The sequence below is a fragment of the Protomyctophum parallelum genome (genome assembly GCF_964188405.1).
Source record: "Protomyctophum parallelum genome assembly, chromosome: 19".
NCBI classification, from domain to species: domain Eukaryota; kingdom Metazoa; phylum Chordata; class Actinopteri; order Myctophiformes; family Myctophidae; genus Protomyctophum; species Protomyctophum parallelum.
Genome location: NC_139717.1, coordinates 9,374,362 through 9,392,038, shown reverse-complemented (window position 1 = coordinate 9,392,038; position 17,677 = coordinate 9,374,362). Strand labels below are relative to the sequence as shown.

The 17,677-nt window shown below is 41.5% G+C and overlaps 3 protein-coding genes across 4 annotated transcripts in view; 1 reads left to right on the top strand and 2 right to left on the bottom strand.

Moving 5' to 3' along the window:
- Positions 1-2,751: 2,751 nt before the first annotated feature.
- Positions 2,752-4,607, bottom strand: smim8 (small integral membrane protein 8). Its single transcript, XM_083790269.1, has 2 exons — positions 4,362-4,607; positions 2,752-2,997 (listed from the first exon to the last, which is right to left on the bottom strand). Exons 1-2 carry the CDS (start codon positions 4,488-4,490, stop codon positions 2,839-2,841), a joined length of 288 nt encoding a protein of 95 aa, XP_083646395.1. The 5' UTR covers positions 4,491-4,607; the 3' UTR covers positions 2,752-2,838.
- Positions 4,608-5,281: 674 nt separating this feature from the next.
- On the top strand, positions 5,282-8,153 carry gjb7 (gap junction protein beta 7). The gene is made up of 3 exons (XM_083790239.1): positions 5,282-5,350; positions 6,373-6,622; positions 7,416-8,153. The coding sequence occupies exons 2-3, from the start codon at positions 6,404-6,406 to the stop codon at positions 8,025-8,027; spliced, it is 831 nt and encodes a 276-aa protein (XP_083646365.1). The 5' UTR covers positions 5,282-5,350; positions 6,373-6,403; the 3' UTR covers positions 8,028-8,153.
- Positions 8,154-9,776: 1,623 nt separating this feature from the next.
- The window catches only part of znf292b (zinc finger protein 292b), a 30,579-nt gene continuing 22,678 nt past the window's right edge, over positions 9,777-17,677 (bottom strand). The window contains exons 8-9 of one of the 2 annotated variants that reach the window (XM_083790676.1): positions 13,754-17,121; positions 13,512-13,697 (exon numbers count right to left, since the gene is read on the bottom strand). In XM_083790676.1, coding sequence (XP_083646802.1) covers positions 13,637-13,697; positions 13,754-17,121 — 3,429 coding nt within the window. In that variant the 3' untranslated portion in view covers positions 13,512-13,636. Of the gene's footprint in view, positions 17,122-17,677 lie in introns of both variants that reach the window. The other variant, XM_083790675.1, reaches the window with a different exon arrangement.

The following is a 17,677-nucleotide window of genomic DNA, read 5'->3' as shown; positions in this document are numbered from 1 at the left end:
ATTAGCGAGGGCGTGGAAACGTGGGCTGCAAAACCCACCGAAAAACAATAACATAAACGAGGGAGGGAGCGATCATCGGCAACTTCTACGAGAAACATGGCTTTCCCAACTTATTTGGTTATAATTCATATTTAATCCGTTTTGGCTTTAGTGCCCACCAAGTCACTCCGAAGTCCGAAGTGTGGTGCTGCACACTGCCAAATAAGTGTACGTTGTGTAGGCCTACAGTCAGTGTAACTGTACTGTCTACTCTACTCTCCCGAGTCTCCCCCCATCCCCTTACTATAGGTGTTTCTTTTCCCTTTTTACCTCCTTACATGATTTCCTGTTTTTTATATAGATGTGTATATTTGTACGTCTCTTAAATGTTCTGATGAATTGAAAATGGTGGACCCTGTTGTAAACAAGTGTAATGCTTTATCAGTTTGTCGTCCACAGTAACAGCCTTTGTATAGAGTTGTGCTTTTATGTGAATCTATTTATATATTAAAACAATATTTCATTATTTATTTGACTGAATTTAAGGGAGACTTTTGTAGCCTATAGGCCTACTGCAGTGCAGTGCTGCACAGCTAGGCAGTTCACCATTTCAAAACCTACCAAATGTGAAATCAATCACACAATTATTGTATTAAAGGGAAGGACAGTGTTAAGATAATAATGCACTTATTTGGCAGGAAATAAATGCAGGTGTCAGAGCAGAAAGGAGAGATAGCCTATAGCAAGACAACACCAAAAGACAAATAGAATAGAAATTAAAATAAAATGAGCTTGGATTCTGGCACTCATTCAGAGTCTCTGAATGAGTTAAATACAGTCTATCAAAAAAAATTGCCATTACTATGATGAATATACATCTATTGCCAAAGACTAAGAGTAAGAGCCTAGCCGCAAAACACAAACTAGAATCTCAAGTTCATTACTCGATATTAACACAATAGCGACTAATTGGGAAATCTGCCAAACGAGCATTCAACCCTGTAGAGAGCCAAGAACTCAGCTGGAACTCGTCCCAGCAGTCTAACTGAAAATGTGTGTGTGTGTGTGTGTGTGTGTGTGTGTGTGTGTGTGTTAGTGCACATAGTTCATTAGGGAAGTAGGGGAAGACCAACTGAGGGTCCCAAGTTCCCAACGCACTGAAAAAAATAAACTCCTGCAGACTGTTTTCAAAAGATTGTTTTTCTTATTACATATTATAAATTGCATTTGAAGACGGTGTGCGGGAGTTTTTTCTTTCAATTACCTCCCCACAAAATACACCAGAAAAAGCCTGAAAGGCCACTTCTTAAAATGCACAAGGAAACTAAAGCCTGTGTACTATGTTAAATTACACCCATCTTCATTCCTTGGAGAGTGCTGGTATTGACCACCAATGTCACAGCAGTCTGATGTACTGTGGTCTGCTCTTGAGATAGCTCCAAGACACCAGGCCGTTGACCCCCGCATCTCTGAGAGCTTTTCAACTATCCAGCATGGTTGGATGTGTTGTTGTAGGCATTCTAGCAGTCAAAGAACATGACTGTCATAGTGCTACACGGCCTCTCCAGGTGTGTTTATAGGCTCTGCAGGTAGATGATGGCATCATCCACACCAATGTTTGCCTAGTATGTGAACTGCCAGTGAAGTGACAACTGATGTGTCACACCCTGGTAGCCTGGCTAATAAGCCACACTCATATCACACTGTCACCGAAGGCAATTGTTTTGGCCAACGGCAGATTCGCGTCTGGCTTATTAGCCAGGCTACCAGGGTGTGACACATCAGTTGTCACTTCACTTGTAGAACCCTTGGGGGACACGTCAAGTGGTTAATTAGTTGGCACTGCCATGGCTAATAACTAATGTTGTGTATCCTCATACTTTAGTAGCCCAACAGTACAGAATGAAAGTGGACACTAAAAAAGAGCGGGCACCTTGGTCAACCAAAATGTAAAAAATTGTACATATTTGGAAAACTGCAACAACAGCAATGTAAAGTAGAAATGATTAGAACATGATTGAACATTTTGACAATTAGGATCTAATATTTATATGATTGCTAGTTTGCTACAAATGACTACAAAACCTGCATACCGGTACCCAGTCATTTTGGGCATAAACAAAAAGTAAGGGTACATTTAAGTCTGCACATTTTACACTCTGCTTGTATCTTCTTGTATCCATTATTACGCTGCCACAAATTTGAGTATTGAGTATGACTAAGGCCAATTAAAAGGCCAATCTGTAATTATTGGTGCCCCCTTTCATCAAATATTTCACCTCAACTTGGATAAACTTTTAACTTGTTGAGCTTTCTCTTCAAGTGACAATATAACAACATAGCTTGTAAATCAGGCTGCCATAAACTACCTACAATGAATAGCCGCCCACAACACAAGCCATAATGTTACTTAAGTTGTTTTTTATTTTATTTATTTTAAAGAGGTGCTGGAGCGACAGGGAGACCACCATTACTGAGCACACACTATGATTACCGGTACTATTGTTAATTAAGAGCCATTTTATTTATCATTTTAACCCCAAAAATATATACAGTATTATATCACTTACCCCACACCCCTAATATATAATAGACCTACACTGCCTACCAATATTAACCTGAAAAAGAAAATTGTGCTCTTAACTAATATCCAAGTGACTTTTACCTTTAAAATCAGAACAGTGAATATAATATTTCCTTAGCGTACTGTACCTTGGTAAGGAACTGCCTGATTCTTTCACATGTCATGACATAGAAGACAAAAGCTACATATTGCAGTTCACAAAGTAGTTTAATTCCCCAGACGTTCATACCGACTAAATTCTTTATAGCATGTGTACATACAGTATATGTATGGTTTCAGTCCCACTTTGAGGTCTTTCTTCTCATATATTTCTCCCCTTCGCTGTCCACGGCTTCGTAAAGTTGTTGGTCGTTGTCTTTCATTGCGTGCATGTAGCCCAAATATCCAACACACAGGGTGATTGTTACCAGTCCAAATGCCATCACTGGTTTGTTCTGGAAAACACAGTCACAGGCAGAGGCATTGTCACTTTATATAGATAAAGATATGATTATGAATACATTCCACTGCTGCTGCTGCAGTCTGGCACTGTATATTACAAAGTAACGTGCCAAGTGATGTATCCCACCTGCACAATAGACTGTCATTGAATACTTTAATAACATTTTGTAAATTGCACAGTGGTACGATAATACAATGATGCGGATGAGGATGATGAGGATAACACAAAAATCCTTGGGCTTGTCATTTCCATTGGGGTCCTGTGTATGCAATTAATCATGGATTCAATCAATTAATCAATTAATCCCTTGCTTTTTATATCTGCTGCAAATATTGTCTGCCCTCCACTTTCGTAGGAAGTATATTTTGCCTCAGTTTAGTCATATTTTGACCATCCATGCACCTTATATTTGTCATTGTATATTTGACATTATGTCTTCTTCTCTACAGTCTGTGGTTATGACCGTATTACTCTTTTTAAGCTGCCAAACTTTGTTTGGGCTCTTGTTGACAAAAGTATAACAAACTAATAAATCAATCACCAACTCTTTTACAACGGCTGTAAACTTATGTGACAATGCGTGGCCCAGTGTCCAATTGATGCAATTATATGCAGCAGGAGTGTGTAAACATCAGCCTTGTATCAAGAGAAGACTACACCCATTACATTAGCTCTGAAACATGACTGTCATAATCATGACAGACGAGTGTCATGTGAACCATGGCTACCATTACATAAGACAGGCAACGACCATACTGTACATAGCTTTAAAGCAAGCTCAAGACTAGCCCTGTATGTGCTCATTCTGTATCTCTGAGCTACAGAATGAGCATAGGGACTGATACATACAGGGACTAGCTTTGGTCCATATAGGCTATAGCTCTAAAAAGGCATTAGGGCTATGGACCAGAGCTAGCTCAAGACCCTTTTCTTTTTTTTCCACAGTTGCTTTTAGTGGTTCCCTGTACATTTCAGTATATCTTTCAATAGTCTGTGTGGTTTCTTATTCTGGGTGGTTCCCTGCAAATGTAGATTGGCCCAATAAATGTTTGAATAGAGTCTGACTCTGTATAATCCATCTAAAGTGATGCAGTGTTTTGTTTTGTTCTCTATTTCTTTTGTATTTATCTGTTTTATGTAAAGCACTTTGGACTGCATTTGATGTCAAGAAAGGTGTTACAAATTGTTATTATTATCATCATGATCATAATCATCACCATATTATTATTAATATTATAGATGACTTCGAAAAAATAAACCTATGATAGGTAAACATAAGGGACACGACACTTCAATACAGATACAAATTGTAATTTGTCAATAAAGAAAAAAGGAGAAAAAATAGAGCAGTCTCACTGGTTTTATGAAGAGCTCAGGGTTGACAGCTCGGAACAGCGTGGTGGTCTTTGCACCTCTCAGTCCAGGGGTCTTGAAACCTTTCTCCTTGGGAGCCTCCTTCCCTTCACTAGACTCCACAGATGACATGTCAAATTGTATTTTATTTCTTGTATGAATCACAACTATTTTTACTGTGAAAACAAGGTCTGAAATGCGGACAACGTCGTTGTTGTTGTTGTGTCTCTGTAAGGAGCCATGTTTCAATGTCAATACAACCAACGAGTGCTAATGAAAGAAGAAATTCTACCTTCTGAAGAAAAAAAAGTCCACAGCGACACCTGCTGGTTAGAACATGGTCAATAATTTGCAAAACAAAAACTTAAAACGTACGGTAACTGTTTTTTATAAGTCGGCGCCGGCGTGACATAACTGACAAGTATTTTATTTGTATATATTTTTTCCTCAAACAAAACAGACACAACGTGCAATAGAAACTACAATAAACGCATGACGCATATAACAAGCACAAATGATTTATGAATGAGAGTAAGACAATATGCTCATACAAAATACATGGTGCTCTCATCACAACAAAAAAACGAGATAACATTGCCTGCTGCTCCCTATTTGGACATGTACACAGGTAGGCCTAGATAATGAACAGGGAAGAACGGATATTTGCATTAGGGTTGTTATGGTGATGATGTGTGTGTGCGGGCTATACTGCATATTAACTATTAAACCTCAACTTTAAACGACTTTAAGGACTAGAATACAGCATGGCTATATCTACTGATTAAAGAACTAGCATACTTTTTAAATTTTAATGCATTTTATTTGCCATATAGGCTATATAGTCGCTTCCTAGGGAAACAGCTATTCAAATACGAATTTGGTTACATAAGGTGTGGCAGGTGAGGACAGTCTCCAGGTGTATGCGACAACAAAGGCAGCATAAAGTCCAACGAACGCAGATCTTCTTCACAGTTATCCCTCATGCTGCAAAGGTACGTTTTCTTTCTATAAATATGAATATGGAAATAATTAAGCCTTTGATCTGCATATATTCTCCAAAATAAAATCAAAGGGTAGCTTATACAGTTTTGAAATCAAACCATCAAACCAATCAAACCATATCACTGTCATAAGTTTAATAAAGTAAAATAGAATAATGTAAGCTATGTTATTTCATAATCATAGACATTATTAATTAATGGGAATTAGGCTACAGTATTCAAAACAAGCAGTTCAGCTGCCACTCTCACTGATTTATAAACTAGTCTAATCGTTTTAACACAAAATAATAATAAAACACACACACACACACACACACACACACACACACACACACACACACACACACACACACACACACACACACACACACACACACACACACACACACACACACACACACACACACACACACACACACACACACACACACACACACACACACCTGATTTGGTTCCATACATTTTAATTTAAATAAATGTAATTTAACTTATTGAAACTTTAAATTGGATATTTAGGGATTTGTATTTAAAAGGAAAAAAATGTTAAAAGGTCCAATTTTGTCTGCTCATTTCTTTGTGACCCACGTGATCTCATGATAACCACATGTAACACTAACCATGTGACTAACCAACTGACTAATAGACACACAAACACAAATGATGAAGTGGTTTCCAAACCTTTTAGCCTGTGACCAAAAAGAGATTGTCCCAGGACCCAAACTATAGTGAAAATAGCAGATCTTCAAGCAGATCTTTCACTACTTCTTAATAAACATTTGTTTTCTAATGTATATGGAATTTCTTAGATTTGTCTTTTTTAAATAATAGGCCTATTGATTAAAAACAAAATGTAGAATACAAAAAAAGGGACCCAAAAAAGGGTTTCCCAAACAGTGGGCTATAAGCTATTTGTATTGATTGATTGATTGATTGACTGACTGACTGACTGACTGACTGACTGACTGACTGACTGACTGACTGACTGACTGAGGATATTCCTGTCTAATTTACAGGAGAGAAAAGCTAAGCCAATAAGCAAACAGCATGAACTGGCTGTTCCTGGAGAGCATCCTCAGCGGGGTGAACAAGTACTCCACGGTCGTCGGTCGCGTCTGGCTGTCCATCCTCTTCGTCTTCCGCATCCTGGTGTACGTGGTGGCGGGCCAGCAGGTGTGGCGGGACGAGAACAAGGACTTTACCTGCAACACCCAGCAGCCCGGCTGCGAGAACGTGTGCTTCGACCACTTCTTCCCCATCTCCCAGGTTGGTCTGTCTGTGGGCCCTGCCCTGCATGGTTGCATGCACCCCAGTGGTGGAAGGAATATAGCCTACCCTACTCAAATGTATGTATTTTTGAGCGGTGCCTCCACTCCATTACGGAGCTATGTATTCGTAAGAGTAAAGTGGCACAGAGTACAACTAGAGAGCACAGTGCACTATACAATAGACAGTAGCCTATACAGACCACAGTACAGTACAGTAACAATATATGTACACTTCACACAGGTGTGATTTTTGAAGTTGCGCTATGCAACTTTCCTGTTCTACCCAGGTTTCCAGCACAAAGGGCATTAATAGATGTGACCTTCAGGTCAACATTTTTGTCAAACCAGAAACAGTCTTGTGTCAAGGTCATGTCGATAGACACAGGATCCAAATGTCTAAATATGAGAGCAGCTAGTGAGACTACCACCCCGATTATGACAGTCTGTATACAATACAGATGGGACAAAAAAAGTATAGCCTACAAAATAGAAAAAAGACAGCTGAATTCACAAATGTACTTGAGTAAAAGTATGAAAGTATTGGCATCAAAATATACTTAGGAAGTAAAAGTAGGCCTACTCATGTTTCAAAATATGTAAACCTTTTCCAAAATAGCAGCTCTAAGCTCACGTGCCACTAGGACTAGGTGATGCGTTGTTGTTTTTGATAAAATACTAGTAAATTACTCTATGGCTCTAAAGCTGTCGAATATTGTAGTAGAGTAAATAGTATATAAAAATATTCAAGTTCTGTTACTTACCAGTACTACTTCTTCTTCCCCACCTCCCAGGTGCGTCTGTGGGCCCTGCAGCTGATTATGGTGTCCACCCCTTCCCTGCTGGTGGCTCTGCATGTGGCGTACAGAGAGCACAGAGAGGCCAAATACAAACGCAAACTTTACGAGAACAAGGGCAGCATTGACGGAGGCCTGCTGTGCACCTACATTGTCAGTCTGGTGTTCAAGACAGTCTTCGAGGTGGGGTCCCTACTCGTCTTTTATTTTCTGTACAGTGGCTTCGAGGTGCCGGTGCTGCTACAGTGCAGTTTGTATCCCTGTCCCAACACGGTGGATTGTTACATTGCCAAAGCGACTGAGAAGAAGGTCTTCCTTTATATCATGGGCTGTACGTCTATTTTGTGTATTGTGCTTAATTTCGTGGAATTGATGTATATCACGTCTAAACAGTGCTGGAAATGTTTCTGCAAGCAGTATGTGCCTGTGGTGCAGGCTCAGGCTGGGGCCCGCATCGCTCACTGTCAATGCCGTGGTGCAGCTGCACCTGTTGTTGGGAGCAGCTGCAGCAGGTCCCTCACACCAACACAGCAGCAGCCCACGTCAAACAAAGAAACAAGCCCACCACAGCCATCAACTTCTACTGATGAAATACAGCCTGTGCTCTGATAGATTTGTTGAGTTTGGGATGCAATGAGCCCCATTTGATGAGTTTCATGTTTGGGACCTCAATCAAAATACACTCAAATAATAGTTTGAGTGTAAAGAAATGTACCAAATGGACCCATTTGTAAATACCAATCATTTAGCTGGGGATACCTCACTGTCAGTCACTGAACTCAGTCAGAACCATTGCCCTAATAAATGGGATACAATTTCATTTTGACAGTGTCAGAAAAGGTTTAATCATTCATTAAAGGACCACTTCACGACATTTCAACCTATCTTCATATAATAGGTCCTCACTAATGATCATGCTAAAATTGCACCATTTTTTCTCCACCATGGGCCATAGGCATGGGGAGAGAGTATGTTTTGCACTCCTCTGTCGTGTGTACGTCCGTCTGTTACCAGCTAATCTCCAGCAACGTTAACCATCGATGCCAAATTTTGCGCACACTCCCTGGATGCGCCAACGATGAACCTCTGCCCCAAATTTTCCAGAATGGCCTGTAGCGGCCTGGTCCGATATTTCATATTCCATCCTAATTGGCTAACATTGGCTTTCAACGTTTGCAGGATTGGTCTGTTTTGAATAAAACGCCTCAAATCATGAACGTAGCGTGCAATTTACATGAAATCTTTCACGCACTTTCCTACTAAGCTAAGGAATATATCCCACCCTTTTCACATTGGCCTTTGCAAAACACATTTTTGGAACAAATTACAGTTACAGTTCAGAAACCCGTCCACCAGCAGTGACATCGTTAGGCAGATTCTTTTCAAACAAGAAAAACTTTTCAGGACTAGAAAGCCTGCATTTTCTATTAGCTTGAATTCCCTATCGATGTCACTGGTGGACAGGTTTCTGAACTGCCCACAGCCCTCCTATGAGACACAGACTGAGTAAAACAAAATGGTGGCATTTTATCATGATTATTAGTGAAGACCTATTATATGAAGATAGGTTGAAAAGTGGTGAAGTGGTCCTTTAAATGTTCTCATAGATAGCTATAAAATAATTTCTACATGTTCAGCAGTGTATTCAGTCAGTATATTATTTTCTAAGTATTAATATGTGCAATATGTTGTGAACCACATCCCCAAAATCATGCCTCATGCCTGTGCGAGGCATATAAATCACTTTTTATAAAGGATTATACACATTTATTCTTCCCTGTAATCTTATGTGACCCATTTCGTCTTACATGTAAATTTGTGGAAACGATTTATATGGTGTTCTTTTTTCCATTTAAGTGTCCTTCCAAAACCCTTTAAATGACATACTGTAGGCCAGGGGTTCTCAATGTTTTTTGGCTGGGGACCCCCAGAAATAATTTGGCCATGTCTCGTGACCCGAGGGGTCACGACCCACGGGTTGAGAACCCCTGCTGTAGGCTTTGGCTCAGATTAAGAATCTCGTATACACTACTAGTCTGCTTAACCACACATTCATCTGCATTCATCTTTGCTAAATTGGCTGGCTATTTAGCAAATATTTTTGAAGCCAGGAGAACTCAACAACAAAACTAAGATGCTAACGTGTGTCAACAAGATGAGTTAAAGTTCTGGTTGCTCATGTAAATAAAAGTATCACAGTTTAGCAATTTGCTGTAGGCCTATGTAATATTATCAGAGTGGTATTTGCAGTACCTTTAACTTTCAATGAATTTGAACATGTACTGTTTTAAAGTGGAATGGATTAAAGAAAGCACATTAGAAAACAAACTAATAAAATGTGTTTAATTGTATTAAGACTGCTGAGGGCAGTAGCTGATTTAAAACAATACATACACACAGCATTTTCAAATCACAAACTATACACATTATTACAATTCAGAGTCAATTTAATCATAGGCCTATGTTGTCCCATAGGGACGATTAAGACATAAGCTGGTGCCATAATTTTTTTTCTCCCTCTTGGTTTAACTGGTGATTTATTAGGTTGTAAATACAAACATGCTATGTATTTTATTGTTTAAAAAAAATTGACACATTTTATAGAGGTAATATTACAGTAAGGTATAGCAATGTAACAAAAACATTTATTTGTAGGGCATCAGTACACATCAGATAAAATCAGATAAAACATTCTACTCCTGAGATTCTATTTCTTGAAATAAAAGAAAAAAAATCATTCAAAATCATTTTTCTCCAATATAACTGTGGGTCGCATATCCTGAAGTTGTTTCAATAGACGTTCAGTGACATCTGAAAAAGCTTCCTCTACAACAATTGTGACCTTATTGAGTGATTTAAAATTCTGACGGTTGTTGAACTCAACACAGATTTCTTTGGTGTGCACAAATGAACAGGACGTTTTCCCAAACCTTGTCTCATTGTTATTGTGATGAGATTGGTTTGATTGCTCCAAGAACTGCAGGAAGGACATTTCAAATCCCATGGGTTTAAATGAGGTTAACTCTGCACTTACATTTTGCCCAGCAAGCTCTTCCTGAACAATGGCAGGGAAGGATTCGCAGGAAGAGTCATCCGATTCTTCCACTTTGTGGTAAACTTTGCGACTCTTTTTTGATCTCACCGGCCTCTTTCTTCTTTTGTCAAATTTTAAGTTCCCCAGTTTTCGCGGACGCCCTCTTTTGCGTTTGACTTTGACCACTACAGAGAAATCGGAACCGTTATCAGAAAGTTCATCATTGTCTGATAGTTTGCCATCAAACATTTTGGCAGAGAGTTCAGCTGCCACACGTTTCCGCAAGACTGGCTTGGAATATTCATATCCACTTCCTTCGATGCCAGTGTTTGCCATGTCCTCTGCATCAGACAAGTCAGAACTATTCTCAGATTTGGAATCTTCGTCACTCCTCATCGAGTGGTATTTGTACCGCGCAAACTTTTTGCAATATATGAAGCGGCTCCTCTGTTCCTCCAAGTACTTCTCAGACAGCCCGTGCCCAACATAATGCTTAATTATGCTCCGTTCTGACCTCATCACAGACTCGCATCCTTTTATCATACAGGGGTATTGAAGACTGGATTTCTTTGTGCACATTGTAGCTGCCTCTTCCTTAGATTTCAGGGAGGGCATTCCATATTTACTCCAGTGATGTTTTGTTTTCTCAGTTCTCTTTTTCTCACTGACCTTGGGTATCTTTTTATTGCTCTCAATATTTTCTTTACCATTGCTCGACTTTGTGATTTGGTAATGGGGATTCTTTGAGCTTTGTTTCACCTCTTCCTCATTTATCTTCGGAAATTGAATACAGTAAATCTCGGGGTGCTTTTTCCCTATATGCCTGATCAGGTTTGACTTCGTGGCATATAAACAATCACATCCTTCAACTTCACACTTAAACATCCGCTGTTCAACTTTCGTTTTGGTCAGCGGGACATTTTTGTGCTTTTCTTTGACATGTTCGATGTAGTGCCACACAGAAGTGAAGGATGTTGCACATCCCTGCTGATCACAAGAAAACCTGCCAAGGTAGATCGTGGACAAAAGAGTAACAGCCGTTTTCAAGGTGAATTCATGAACCTGCAGGTAATGTTGCAAAACGCTGGTAACTTCTTGAAAATGTCTCGAACAGTCCTTCACTTGACACCTAAATTCTTTAACAACTGAATGGATGACTTGAATTTGTGGTTCCTCAACTGAATGGATGACCTGACTTTGTGGCGCCTCCTTGTGGTACTTTGTCTCGTCCAGCCCCTCACTTTGATCCTGCTCTTGGTTCACCTCCAGTGCTGACAGGGCAGAGTGAACAGCCCTATAATGGAGGATCAGATTGTGCTGGATGGTAAAAGCTGCTATACAGCCTTTGTGTACACAGCGATATGGTCTGTAAATGTATGCATCTTTGATTGCTTGATTTGATTCTGGCCGCTTCTCTTTTGACTTTTTAGGGGGGTCTACGTCCAGAGCTTCCATTTTGGGTTTGATCATTTGCTGATTGTTCATTTTAGACTGATCTTCTAGAGACGGAGGTATTGAAGCCTGAAGGGGAACAGGGACATCCTGGATCTGAGAAGTTGACGCTGTTGGCGATTGAGCTCCAGTTTGGTGACATGACAAGTATTGAGTGCAAACAGAAGAAACTGCTCTATTCTGTCCATCTGACCATTGTTCTGTGACATGGCCGGGTTCTTGGGCTTGATGGGTCACTGTACAACTTGGTGCCTTTGTTCGTTTTTCATTTAGCAAGGGAATAATTTGCCTGGTATTAATTAACTTCTGTGTGTGGTTGCCAACAGGCAATCTCTGACCGTTTCTATTTCTGTTATACTGTCCAAATGACGGTGGCTGATATTCTCGTTTATTTGGACCATGGAGCATAAACGTAGAGGGGAGGGGAGTCACAATGGTGGTCTGAGCAGATGGAACTGAGTTTACAACAGTGCTTGGACTGCTCAGAGCAGATGGGGCTGGGTTTATAACAGTGCTTGGACTGCTCAGAGTAGATGGGGCTGGGTTTACAACAGTGCTTGGACTGCTCAGAGTAGATGGGGCTGGGTTTACAACAGTGCTTGGACTGCTCAGAGTAGATGGGGCTGAGTTTACAACAGTGCTTGGACTGCTCAGAGTAGATGGGGCTGTCTGCCTGTGAGCTTTTTTAGCTAAGATACGTTGCATATCTAGTTCCTTAAACTCTTCATTGGACAACTTGTGAGCCGACAGGTAGTGAGCACGAAGGTTTGAGTTACGGGTAAAAGTTTTGCTGCATTTTTGACAGACAAATGGTGCAAATCTACCTCGTCTTTTCTTAAATGAGATTAGCATCTCTTGTGTGTAGTTGTGCCATTTGGCAAGATGTCTCCAAAGTGAATCCATTGACATCGAACTAAATGGGCAGTTTTCACACTCACAAGCAAACGGCTTGACCACCGTTGACATACTCGGGCCATCGGAATTAGTCGTTGCTGACACTGTATCATTGTGAAAATTGTTGTTAATCTGTGGCGACTGACAGAGGCTTGTCGGGTCAGGTTTGTCAAAAGTGTCCTCTACCTCCATCACCCATTGTGGTGGGCGTACAGGAAGCCGTGTGGGGCCCATTTCAACATCATTAGCCTCTACACTGGTGGGGGTTGGCATCTGTTGTGGGCTGGACAGGTCTCTAAAACAGGAAAAGCTCGGCATGTTGCCCCCTCCTTCAATTTCACCAGGGGGTGCGGGCATGATTACTGAATTCGCCTGAACCCGTCCTCCACTGATTCTAACAAATTCTGATTCCTGTTTAATTTCATTTGGATATAATGACACAGGACTCTTTATACTATCATCAGGGTCAACACCGACTGAATTACATGAACTGTTTCTACGTTGAAAGTCACCCGCCAAAATCTGTTCCCTCAATCTCTTCTTGATATTATGATCGGCAGTCTTCTTCTTTGTCTTAGTCTTAACCAGCTTGATGTGTGTCGATGTTGGACTACCCTGGGTTTCTACTAGTGGCACAGCCCTTTTCATATCCAGTGTCAGACTGCTCATTGGTGAGAGAGAATTGAGGATTCCACCAGGGGACTTGTGGTCAGTGGCCAGCCTACTAGGAGAACCAGTAGGTGAGTTTCGTGAGAGGAGCTGTGTGAGTAGAGGATCACGGATAGCACGGTTGCCATACGGCGCAACACCTGACTGGGGGTAAAGGCTTGTATACGTTTCATTCTCCCTCTTGGCCTGGACACTGGCAGTGTGCTGTATTACTGAACTCTGCTGTATCACTGGGCTCTCTGGCAAACGCTCAACAGCTCCATAGGGACCACATTGAGTTTGGAACGAAGGCTCGGAAGCAGTTGGTTGCTCAAACAGGTCAGTAAGGTTTGCATCAGCCATGATTTGTTTAAGAAGATCGTCAGTTTGTTCACCATTGCCATATGCTGGCAAACTGGCTTGAGGATAATTAGGAGTAGGGAACTCTTTTGTGCCTGTTGAGGTACTTGACTGAATAGGTGTCTCCTGATAAACTGCAGAGGGATCATAAGATGGCTGTGGCTCAAGGGGGTTAACCATTTGCTCTGAATTGAGAAGATCAAGAAAGGATGTCGGCAAGTCGGCACTTAGCTCCGAATCATCAAAATCCTTGCAGTTAGAACGTTTGGACAGATGACCTCCCAGTGATTTAGGATTAGTAAATTCTTTGTAACATTTGCAGCAAACAAACTTGCCATCTTTGATGATGGCTGGCCACTTTGTTCTTCTGGTTCTTTTTCGCTTCTGATTTCCAGGACCAGAAATGACATTGTGATTTTCAGACAGACTAGCCCTAGCATCACAGGCTTCAAGTGAAGGCTCCAATTTGATTTGTGTAGGACTTAGTATTGCCATTGTAATTTCTGACAAACTGTCATTAGTGTCAAAAGTATTTCGTATCTGTGTATACTGCGGTACAGAATTTGCCACTGTGTCAGGTATTTCTTTCAAACGGTTTGTATATGAGGGCAAATTGGATCCCATTATAGGGCAAGAGGGGGCACCAAGTGCCAGAGCTCCACCGGTAGCATTAACTTGTGCAATCGCTTGCATATTTGATGGATAGTTTTGGGACTGGGCAGGACCAGAGTTACGAACTTGATTGTTTACAGGTGTTGAATGCCATTGGTGACCTGCTCCAACTTGAGGCTGCACTGCTAATAATTGATTTGGCGCACTTCCCATTTGTACAATAGAGTTTAAGATATTTTCCACAGGGGCAAGTTGATTTGTAATAGATGGGGGATGAGAGGTTTGTTCATCATAGTTCAGAAGCATGTTTGGAAATGGGTGTGATTGTATGACATTTTGCCTCTGAACATTATGTATATTGACTGCATTTCCCTGTGGGTTCGGAAGTAGATCAACTTGTTTCTTTGGCCTACCCCGGGGTGGGTTGGCGGCTCTCCTGGCAATTTTCCAACGTTCATAGAAGTCCGAATGGTCAGCTTTCATGTGCTTTGCAACACTTTTATAGGAGCTGTAGTTCCTGGAACAGTTTTCAAATGCACAGTAGTGACGCACTTTCTCCACTGCGGGGGCAGCCGGCACCGCATTGACAGAATATGGCATGGGATTGTTTGGCCCAGTTCCTGAGGGTAACAGAGGGGCCATTACTGGGGGGAGAGATTGTGACATTGCTGTTGGCATGCTATTTTTGAGTGGGTCAGGTGGTAACAGGTTGCTCTGGCACACAGACTGCATCTGTTGTGGAAAAGGTACAATGCAGTTGGAGTTGTAGCTCATAGATTCATCATCTCCTTCACTGGAGAACATCTGTGGTTGACTACTATGTGCGTTGGTGTGATAGGCATGTGACAAGTGATCTACACTGGCTTCAAATGGAGGTATTAATTGATTGTGTGGGGCCGACTGCACATAATCAAATGAATGAGAACCTGAGCCATCTTTGTATGTATTTGGGTCAGAAAAGTGTGAATTCATGGTGGATGAAATCACAGAATTATCCTGAAACTGTATATGTTGCTGTGTCGTACTGACCGAAAACATAGTTTGGTCTTGGGGCTCACATTTCACTGCATATTGTTCAGAGTTGTGAACAGGTTCTTGGGGATATGTCAGCAAGCGCTCAATGGCCCGTTCATCTGTACCAAGGTCTAGCTGAGCGGTGTTCTCCTCATTACAAATGTTTGACTCTTGTGAAGTCTCCTGTGTCAAGGGTGTCGGTTCAGAGAGCATTCGCTCGATCAGTGATGGACCAAAGTCTGTGTCATCATGTAAAGTCTGGTTCTCTGAAGTGTGACTGCTCTCCTCTACAGTGGCATCGTGCTCCCTCTGCTGGTGCCAATCCAACTGCACTTGTGAATGGAAAATATCCCCACAGTCCGGTACTTTGCAGGTGAATGTTTTATAATGCTGTGCCTCGTGGTCATACAGCTGGAAGGCTCCACTACATATCATCCCACAATTAGGAAACATGCATCTTGCCTTAAATACAGCATGCTCTTTACTGTGCACTAGGAGCTCAGTGTTAGATTGAAAACTGGCGTTGCAATTTAACTGTATGCAAATGTAAGGCTTCACGCCACAGTGAACCTGTAAATGATCATTAAGGTGGGTGACATTAACAAAGTGGCGACGGCAGTACTGACAAACAACCTTATTGCTCTGCATTTCAAGGTAACGCTTTGCCTGCTCATTATTTCCATGACCTCTCACATGCGCAAGAAGATTTTTTAAAAACTTAAACCCTTTTCTGCAGTTTGCTACTGGGCATACATTTTCCTCACCATTATCCGTCATAGGCCCGGTGATTTTTGTCTCGGCTGGGTGTGTTCCATTACGTGCTAGGGAATTCCCAATTTCTGGTGTAGCAAGCTGATTTTCAGACTTGGCTTGCAACGCTGCGAGAACAGGCGCAGCCGTTTTGGGATTTGCCAATTTCTTATTTGTTTTCATTGCAGTCAGCCTTTCCTTGCATGACTGCTTAACATGTGATGCTACATGGGGAACCAATGTATCTTTTGTGGTAAAAGTCTCAGTGCATATTGGGCAGCTATACAATCCACCTTTTAAATGAGTCTGTGCGTGGCGTACAATCCTGTGGCCAAGGAACTCCTTATCGCACAGAACACAGTACTGCATGTACGCCTGCCAGTTTCTAAACCTGGCAGATATTAAACCTTTTTCCCTCATCTTCTTTGACTCTCGGTTTTTCTTTCTCTTTTCTAGTACTTCCTTAGATATACCGGTAGTATCTTCAAAGGCTTCATTGCCAAGGGTGTCCCAGACGTCCTCAGGAGAGTCCGGGCTCTCGTTAAGCAAGTCAATGGACGATACGATGGAGGCCTCCTCACCCATCAGTGCCAGACACTGGCGTTTCAGAGTCTTCCAGTCCCAGAATTCTGGGTCGAAAGGCCATTGGGTCTTGAAGACCAGCAGAAGTTCACAACGTAGGGAGTTGGGCACGGGCATGTCCTCTTCATCCAACTTCTGATCCGGTTCGTTGTACAGTGTCTCCACGGCGTAGTAAGAGTCTACTGTGGGCTCCAAGAGGAACTCCGTTAGCTGGCAGGCTCGCTTTACTTCCAGGTCAGTAGGGAGCAAACAGGAAATGGTTTTGCAGATGCTGGCCATGGTGCTTGCTTCGTTTGAGTCCATCTGCAAGGCTCTTATGCACATTTCAATGCACACCGGCAGCCCCACGCTGTCACTCTGTGGAAAAAAGCACAGGAATGTAATTTAAAGATGGAGTGCCACAATTTTTGTATTTTTCCAGTTTTTCATGTGTCTATGAGGTGACAGTACTTAATTAGACAGACTGGAGTTGTTTTTATGTGCAATGGTGTATTAACTTTGTATTTAGGGTTTCTTCCTGGAGGCTGAACCCTTGACAGTCAAACAGGCCAATGAAGTAAACAGTAATATAGTGACACCACACTATCAGCCCCTCCCCTAACCCCTCCCCCTTTATCATACAACTACAGCTGTGGGTGCGGCTTCAGTTCAGGTGGATCACCACCCATCACCACCCACCAGGCAAACCAGGCATACTTAATGAACTGGTGGGCGTGTCCACATAAAAGCGTGATTTTAACAAATACTGTACACTTTTTGGAAAAAGTTCTTCCCCCTTATATTGTAATAATACCTGATGATCATGTTTTAGGGTGGAAAAAAATTGTGGCACTCCATCTTTAACCAATTAAGCTCTATACACTTCCTCATACGGTCAATAGTGAAAACAGCTAAACTACAACCTCACAATGAG

What these genes read in the sequence shown, in the direction of transcription:
- gjb7 (XM_083790239.1), top strand. Translation starts at nt 6,404, where the DNA reads ATGAACTGGCTGTTCCTGGAGAGCATCCTCAGCGGGGTGAACAAGTAC. An exon ending in ACTTCTTCCCCATCTCCCAG is followed by an intron (nt 6,623 to 7,415) that starts GTTGGTCTGTCT and finishes CCCACCTCCCAG; the next exon opens with GTGCGTCTGTGGGCCCTGCA.
- smim8 (XM_083790269.1), bottom strand. Translation starts at nt 4,490, where the DNA reads ATGTCATCTGTGGAGTCTAGTGAAGGGAAGGAGGCTCCCAAGGAGAAA. An exon ending in CTGAGCTCTTCATAAAACCA is followed by an intron (nt 2,998 to 4,361) that starts GTGAGACTGCTC and finishes TGTGTTTTCCAG; the next exon opens with AACAAACCAGTGATGGCATT.